A 9,308-nucleotide genomic window follows, 5' to 3' on the forward strand; every position below is an offset into this window, starting at 1 on the left:
TTCCCTTTGTGGAAGTATTGAAGTTTCCTTCTATATGTCTGCTAAGGATTTTGAATCATCCTAACATTTTACCATCAACAATGAAAAAACAAATGGCAAAATGGAGATTAAAAATCTGCATTGCAAGTTTCTACAAGTGTTGTGTATTCTATTTATCAATCCATAGATTGACATTTTGCCTGAATAGATAAACAAAGCACTGAGTTGAATGGTATTTGCTTGAAGATCAAAATGCTGATTTCAGAATCAGTTTTAGACTCTCTACTAAAATATCTTTTATTCTTTTATACCATGTTTCTTGGCTTCAAAGGAGACCAATTATATTAGCTGTTGATTTCTATTACACATTTTACCGCAGAGAGCATCCATTTTATCTGCAACTAATCCAAGTGCAACGAACCTCTCTTAATGCTTGCAGAGTGCCTCTGAGAGAAGAGAGCACTGGCCTGGGGCAGTGGGACCTGCATCTCTCAACATGCCTTATGAAACTGGGCAGGCCATTTATCTTTTGGTTCATTTTTTCTCTTCTTTCCCCCCCCCCATCCCCCCCACCTTGTTTATTCAGGCTATAAACCCACGGAAACAGGAGCCAGTCTCACCATCAGTATTAGAAAGGCTACTAAAGCAGGTCTTCTCTTCACCTGGGGTCAGTGCAGTGCTGGGATACAATAGAAAATGCACTGAGTGCTTGCTAAATCTGTGAAATTAACATACAAATGCTTGTAAGTTGTTCTTTCTTCACCTCAGGTATCTGCTTTCTAGTCTCAGCTCAAATATTTACTGAAATGTGAAGATTCAGGTGAGTCTTTTAATCCACCTTTGCCATTTGATAAACAGAAAAAACTGTAACAGGTCATATGTGCATGCACACGTGTGCTGGTGTATACTTTCGGGGGGGATGCAGAACAACTGACAAAAATAGCTACTAATGCAGTCAGAGACTAAACCTCTTCATTAATTTTGAAGCCAAATTATGGATGCTCATTAACAAGTCAAGAGAAAGCACAAGACAAGCCTTCACTCTAGCTCTTGCTGTTGTATTTCTGGATGCACACCGACAACCCAAGCCATTTATTTCAGTGCTGAGCAAGGGGAGGGAAGCTGCTTCTTTTCTCTTCCCACTTATTTCAAGGACTCCGGATTGCACAGCAGGCTTAATTACCACACAGCCAACTACAGATCCCTACCTGTGATGACAGAGAGGAAAAACAATCTCTACTGTACACATCTACCAGGGAAGACATTCTGTCATTATCTTAGTGGTACTTGCCCCCACCACTCAACGGTGCATGAAATTCTTCAGTTTAAGAAATACAGAGGCTTTTTTTTTTTTTTCTCCTTCTGTTTACCATGACAGAGCATCAGGAAGAAAGCATGCAGCAAAGATCGGCAGCTACACCAAGAATTGCCTAGTGCATCCACTAAGCAGGACACTAAGTGTAAAGTTCCTCCTTTTAACTATCCTTGTTGGGAGCTGAAGAAAAAAGAGTAAAGTCCCATTGACATAATATCCATGCAGATCTTGTGACTTGTAGGAAAGGTCACTTGATCAAACTTTCACACTTCCTCTGTGTGAACAGTTCTAACATTACCATTAAAATGCATCCAGCTACTATTTAGGGTACATAATTCATCCTAAAAGACACCCTTTGCAGCACTGGCCATAAACTCATTACACTTTTTTAAGGCTCCAAATCAATTCTTTAGACTCGCATGATTAATTAAAAATATAACATATCTACCTTTTTCAAATATGCAAAAGTGATGGTGCTCATCAGAAATAATCAAAGAAACCAAGAAGAGTTTCTAAATGCAGCTGTACTTGACATCCTGCATTCCAGAAAAACATAAGCAGATTTGGAAAAAAGCAGAAGACCTCTCACTTTCAAAACACATCACTCCTTCAGTCTGGATCATGTGGATCTCTGGTTTTAAAAGAGGAATAAATCTAGAAACCCTCTCTACTACAAATCTACATGAGAAAGCTTAATTTGTAGCTTTTGAGGAACTTGGAGCATTGGTCACAAGCTTCTGCAGCACAATTATAGTTACAGCATGGCTACAGTCACAATAGCACATGCATGTGAGAAGCATTAAAAAACCTCAACATTAGGTCTGGAAGTGATGGAATAGCTCTGAATGTCACCATTGAAGGAAGGGCAGAGCTCCCTTGCCCCAACATTATAATTAAAAAAATTCTTAAACTTGTACCAGGTTTGTCTTTGGTCGGCTCAGCTCAGCTGAGGCTCTACTGGGTTGCCACTGGGAGAATTCAAGCAGTCTCCAAGAAAATTTGAAAAATATTCTAACAGAGAACTACCAAAACATTATATTTCCTAAAATTACTTCCACTCATTTCAGCACTGACCTTGGTTTTGGGGGGAGTTAGGTGTTCTTAAGCAAATATTTTATGTAAACCAAGTATTTTTGTTCGGCAATGTCAGACTATAGATTTTCACAACACAGAACATTAATTCAGGACCTGTGCTAGGAACTATCTACTTCTTCATCTCTGAAAAAGCAAGCAAATCATAGAATCACTTAGGTTGGACCTTCAAGATCACGAAGTCCAACCATTAACCTAACTCTACCAAGTCCACTGCTAAAACATGTCTCTAAGCATTGCATCTACATGACTTTTAAACATATCCAAGGATGGTGATTCAACCACTTCCCTGGACAGCCATTTCCAGTGCCTGATAATCTTTTCAGTGAAGAAATTTTTCATAATTTCCAACCTAAATCTCCCCTGGTGCAATTTGAGGCCATTTCCTCTTACCCCCGTTTTACATGGCTCCTTTCCCAAATTTCTTACCAGAAAAAAAAAAAAAAAAAAAAAGGCAGAAATTGGTGGTGCAGAAACTATCCAAACTTTATTAACAAGTAACAAACCTCATTTTTGCATTCACTTCAAACTTGTGTTACTCTTCTAAAACATGATATAAAAGTAACTCCTAAAAACAATATCAGCTAAAAAAAATAATAAAATTTGGGTAGTTTGTGCAATGGTAATGCTGTTACTGGAATTTAGAAATCAGTAAAGCTTGGTTCGTTCAGCATTAACAAATGAAAATGATCTTTGTACTCAGTTTCTTATGATAGGAAAAATAAATAACTCTTAACTCATCATAACTCTTTAAAGGAAACAGACTTAGTTTTCTTCTTAATGCAATTATAAACTAATAGCTAGGAATTATAAATATACAGTATAAACATACTGCTAGCAAAACAAACGTGATACAACTTCCCTAAGTTCTTCAGTACTTCCATAAGAAAAACCTACCAGGAAGCCCAGGGGCATTGGTAACAGCTGAATTATTGTTGCCATTTGTGTCACTGAAGTTAGCACCAGCTACCTTCATGTAGCATGGCTGCCACATTGTCAAAAACATCTAGAAGAAAAGGAGACCGGCAAAATTTAAGTGATTTTTAAATGCAGTAAAGCAGTGGACAACATAGCGTGGTTTTAGCGTTTTCTGCCCCATTCCAAAAGGCATTCCAGGAGAGGAAAGACTCCAGCCAGAGTGGCCACACCCACCCCAGCATGCCCTTTGTGCGTCCATCAGGAGGCCAGACATCCGTCACCCAAAACCCTGGAAAAAGGAACGGCCGCCCCCCCCCAGGCATCGGCAGCGCCTGGGAGCCCTGCGGGAAGCCGCTGGCCCTGCCTGGGGCACCTCGGGGAGCGGAGGGGGCTGAGGGAAGGGCTGACACACAACGGGGCTGACAAGAGGCACTGCCCGGTGGAGTTCGGAGGGTGCGTCGTGCAGAGGCGAAACACTGGGACCTCGCTGGAGCTACGAAAAGGCAAAACGGCCGATTGCATTCAAAGAGCCTTCCCAGCTCCTGGCTTTAAAAGCACTTCTCAAGGCCGTTCCCAAAAGCTGCGTTTGCTGCTCTGCGGCTAGGGTGCTGTGCGGGCAGCCCAGGAGGGGTGCAGGCATCCTCCACCCCCAATTTCCTGCCCGCTACACCTAGGGCACATTTACTACTGCCCCTTGCTCACTCAGCAACCTTTCCTCTGTGCCTCCTACTCATCTCAGTCCACCACCTTTCCCACCCCCACCACTCCCTGCCTTCCAGATTGCACTTCTACACCTGCGCCTCCCATCCTTCACCCACTGCCTTGTCCCATACCCTCCCCTTCCATCTATCTCTTCCCACCTGTCCAACGGCTTTTCTGACATCTGCTCTCACTCTAAGCCCTGAGCTGCTCACATAGAACCTCTCCTACTCCTCAACAAGCTGGAGGAGTGGAGGACAGATGGAAAGCGTAGGACGAGATAGGCATGCCACAAGAGCAGAGGCACAGACGTGAGGCAGAAGCTAGAGAAGAGGAAGCAGCCGAATTAGGAAGAATTTGGGTCAAGAGAAGATGAGTAGTAGTAAAAATACAACATTGCTGCCCTAGTATTATACTCTCTGTAGTCAGCTTCTAAAGGCTACTGTTGACAAACTACCTTCCTAGCTGGAGCTGTTCTGGGATGCCTAAGAGCTTCAACTCTGCCTGTGTCAACAGCTGCATAACAAAAGTAAGGGATCGTATTCTACACTGCTGAATGATCTCTTGTTGGTTTGGCAACATCAAGGTATAACAAGCTACACACCCCATGCTCACTGTGCCTGTACACTCAGGGCACCAAAGCCTCAAGATAACATTATCCTCAGACAACATGGCCATTACTACATTTTACTTTACATCACAAAAAAGTTACTTTCAGTCCCACATGCAGTTTCCTGATATTCTTCAGTACGTGGTGTCTCAAACTACTGTCCTAGTGCCATGGCTAGAGCTGCAAAGCAGCAGCAGGTGAAGAGCACAAAAAGCACAAAGGCAGCTGCATAAAGGGAGCAGGATGTCAAAATTTCCACAGAAATGTCTGTGGAAAAATGGTACAGAGCAGAGATGGGGGTAATAACATCTAACAGAAAGAGCCAGCGCCAGAACAAGACATCTGTCTGCAGCCACAATCAATGCTTTCAACCCAACCTGGTCCATCAGGAGGTATGGGAAGAGCTGCTAACAATCAAGCTAGTATTGCTATGATGAATAATAGTGGCATTAAGTTAATATAACTCATCAGATCCTAATTAAACCACTCCATGTTGCTAATCACTCTGTGTATCTCAAGTGGTCTTTTGCAGCATGCCTGACTCCAGTGAGGGTGGGCCAATCAGTTCTCTAATGAGCCCTCACTTGCACAATAGCTCTGTGGACCTTACATGCAGCCAGAATACACAAAATTAACCAACAAAAGCTGTTAAGATTTAGTCTTCCTTTTCTTCTGACCATGCAGAGGAATCGTATGCCTATACAAACACATACATCACCAACTCATCAAAATAGTTCTGCAAAACCAAGCTGATCAAATATCTGCTCTAGTGGAATTTACCTATATTGAGCTCTCTAATTAGTTCTTTCATCTTTCCACATGAAAAACAACACCATCTCATTTCTTCTGAGATTTGTTAGCTTAGGAAAATTAATCCCTTTCACAGAATTTGATAGGTGTGGATCGGTATCATTTATAAGACAATGAAATATACATCATTCATAGCATGCAATAGAAGATGTCCACAGCATGAGAGAGAACAGACTGGGATAAAATTATTATTTTCCTTCCAATTTCTTCTGCATTTGGTTGAAGTGCATCAGTCTCTTGACTTTTCACCGAACAGATACAGCTTTCACTGTATTTCACAGCCTTTTTTTGTATGAGTCAAGACATTCTCTTCCTCTCTTTTTTTTTTTTTAAATGAAACTGAAGCACTAAGTTCACATTTAGCTTCCATTAAATCCATGAGAGCCTTCTGCTGCTCTTGCTGGAGTTAACAAGACCTTTGCCATGAACATAAATGCTGCCGAGTAGAATCAGTCATTTATAGCAAGACTACTCTCTGTGATCCCAGTGTATTTCAGTGGAGCACCAGAACATCACACTTTGCTTTCTCACTAGCTCCTACCCACATTTTCATATCTGAGAGTTTTCCCGTGGGCTTTTTTTTCCTGTAGGCTCTACTAACCTAGCAAAATCACAATGCCTTTATAAACCTTGCATATTGTTGAAGTGTGCAAACCCTAAAATAGCTTGATCTCACCAAATTATACTAAAGCCTTATAGGCTAATGGCCGAGCCTTATCCAAGACTTCTTTAGCTGAGTTTCATGCTTGAACTTGATCTGTGAGTTATTGAATTGGTCATTAGGAAATACTGGCCACATCTCTCACAGTCATGTATCTGAGATAAGAAAAGTCTGTTTCTGAGGTCATGAAAAAAAAAAAAAAAGAGCTGAAGAAAACGTGTTTCTTTGCCATAAGATGTAAACTCTCAGACTTTAATAGGACAAAATTAAGCAAAACATGAACCTTCAACCAAAAACCCCTATGTTTATGGTTGCTTATGATACGACAAAACTATGAACACTTTCATTAAAAACTGCATGTTCTTGTGAGTGCCACAATGGGAAGTACTTCACATTTGATCTATACCTATACCTAGTGATACCTACCAGCAAGTAAACCTGCTGCAATTTTTCTAAGTTATTATTAACATGCACCAATTTATATTTACTACCTCAGTATCTGAGAGCCTGAATGACAGACAAGAAGCCTGAGACACTAAGTGCAAGAGAAGAAAGTCTTCCTCATCTGTTGGCTTCACTTGACTGTTCATGTTCCCACTAACTTCTGGAACAAGAAGCTGCTTCCTTTTTTCTCTCTGTACATATCTTCACATATCTCAAAATAAAACCAAAGGCATTTCACAAACACTTCCTACATGAAAATCTAAGAGGAAAACAAGTTCACGTGAAGTCTTTGCCCTTCTGTTCAGTGACCCCAGATGCGAGTTAGAGGAGGACAATGATCCCCTGAAAGTAAACTCACTGTTTCCATGTGTGCAACACAAAGTGAGTCTGGGAACTTCAAACATGAAAGCTGTTATGCTGAATTCTCTTCGTCCATTGTGTGTAGCTTATTTTGTACAGAGAAGAGTTAAGACATTTTTATATTAGTAAGTCCCAATTTTATACTCATTCTCAATATTCATTATTATTTTGTCAGACTGTATTAAAGGATTTAACCTCAAAATTCCTAGGTGGAAGAGGTAAGAACTATCAAATGTCTCAGAGAAGGAAACTGAGAAGCATGACTCAGGAGACAGCAATGAAATTAAGAGTTTAATATATGAATAGTTATTCCTTTCCTGAATAAGTAAAAACGTTTGTGGTTTCAACGGATGTGCCCATCTCCATTAAAACCCAAAATCTGATTATTGAAGTTTTCTCTCTACTTTATTATCTAATCACTAGGATAACAATGCTACGTTAGTTTAATTTCAGCAAAATAAAGTTACTAAGAATTTCTATGTAATGCACATAAGCATATTTTGTGTTATAAAAAAGGACAAAGAAGTAGATTACATTCTACTTTCACAAGTAATATGTCCCATTTCTTCAAACTCAATATAAAACTGTGTTCACTCTATTCCAAAAATAAATTTAATAGAATGGTGATTTTTTTTATAAGTTTAAGGTAAATTATCATAAAGTATTTCATTCTTCACTGCCTCTGCTTGCTTATATGGGAACATAATGAAGACTGACGTTATATATTGCTTCTTGGTCTCACCTTCTAACTCTGACCTTAACTAATAAAACCAGTAAACCTGACCCATAGAAGTATGTAGGCTTTGGATTTCAAGTTAGACATATAAACATCCTAACAGTTTCGTATGCTTATATTTACAGTTCCCAGGAATTGAAACACTCAAGGCACAAAACATCCATAAACACTCCAGCATCATGTGACAAATTGTAGCTAATTTTAATCACGTAAACAACAAGGGTCCAGCCAACAGCACACTGAAGTTATTTCCCTTTTAATTTCAGTCTTACTGAATCTCTAAAGGTAATTATCATTTACACATGGACACTCTAATCCTATTGCTAAAGAAAACACATCAGATAAGACACATGGAGCACCACAGTACGCACCATCTTTTAACCTTTCTTGACTAAGAAACCACACAATCAAGACAACAACTGTAATTCTACTTATGGAAAACAGTTTTCAAACCTACTTCAGAATGGCACATGCTCAAAAATGACCCATGCAACCATAATTCTGCAGTGTCAACATGCACTCATTCCAGAACAGGCCTAGGAAACGTTACAGATGCCACCAGTGTTCTTACTACAGCACCCAGCCAAGGAACACGGAAAGCTCCCACGGAGCAGCACACTGGCAGAAGTCTCCATTCAGCCAGAGGAAGCTGGGAAGCAGAACAGGAACAGGGCTTGCTCCCCAAAGAAGAATTTCCAGCTACAATATGTGAGCCCCACTAAGTGTCCGAAAATTATTTTATTTTTGAGAAAGTCAAGAGCTCAGAAAAAAAATACAAACTACCTTTCAACTGACACAGAAATACCAGCTAAATCCAGGCTTCTTCCAGTGCCTCAAAGACCTCCTAAAATAAAGTGTTAACACACTTCAAAAAAATCTCAGTCTATTCCAGCCTTGTGAAGACCATCACCCTCCTCCTAATGAAAACTCACCTTCAATTTAATTAAAAAAAAAAGAAAAACACTAAAAAAACAAAACAAAACAAACAAACAAAAAAACACACACACACAACAAGAAATCCCTATCGGTCCATGAGAACATGGGCTTAAACCAACCAAGACTGTCATCCTGCTTCTGACACCAAAACCCATTCTGGGTCATCTGAGTCCTTGGCAGAGGTGTAGTTGCCTGTAGTACCTTCTGCAGAAATTCCCTAGGGAGCCAAAAGTGACAGCATCTACACACCTTTCCCAGCCCATGTCATTCCTCCCATTCTCCAACTGCATTGCCTGTGCCAACTGCAGACAAGCTTCCCCAAAAAAAAACAGGAGACACCTGGCAGGCCAGGAGGTAAAAGGTCACAAAGGCAGAGAAATCCTTCACAGTTAGAAAACAAAAAACCTCTAATTTCTTCATCCTAGATATCTTCTGTACAGAACTGAAGAACAAATAATTTGGAACTTATATAGCATAGCTTTTACTAAAAATAAAACACTGCTGTCCTCCTTTCTCAGAAGACCTCACTTCTCTGAGAAGCTGTGATAGAGCTGGATCACACAGCCGAAGAAATACTTCTTCCAAGTAGGATTATTAACATGCCTGTTGCTGAATATTTAATCTTTCAATGTCTAATTATTCAGAAGGTTAAAAAAGTGACAAATTTTATATAAGCAGTACTGAAATAAGAAACAGGAGCACAAATAATACAACAGAAGTCTGGTATGGAAACAGTTTTGTTTCAAAC

General features: G+C 40.1%; 1 protein-coding gene across 1 annotated transcript in view; it reads right to left on the minus strand.

Moving 5' to 3' along the window:
• The window catches only part of DIRC2 (disrupted in renal carcinoma 2), a gene marked incomplete at its 5' end in the record, with an annotated part of 54,347 nt that extends 50,955 nt beyond the window's left edge, over positions 1-3,392 (minus strand). The window contains one exon of the mRNA XM_008949058.1: positions 3,284-3,392. Coding sequence (XP_008947306.1) covers positions 3,284-3,392 — 109 coding nt within the window. The remainder of the gene's footprint in view (positions 1-3,283) is intronic.
• Between the last annotated feature and the right edge of the window lie 5,916 nt (positions 3,393-9,308).

The sequence above is a fragment of the Merops nubicus genome, unplaced genomic scaffold, assembly GCF_000691845.1.
Source record: "Merops nubicus isolate BGI_N331 unplaced genomic scaffold, ASM69184v1 scaffold16821, whole genome shotgun sequence".
Lineage (NCBI taxonomy): Eukaryota > Metazoa > Chordata > Aves > Coraciiformes > Meropidae > Merops > Merops nubicus.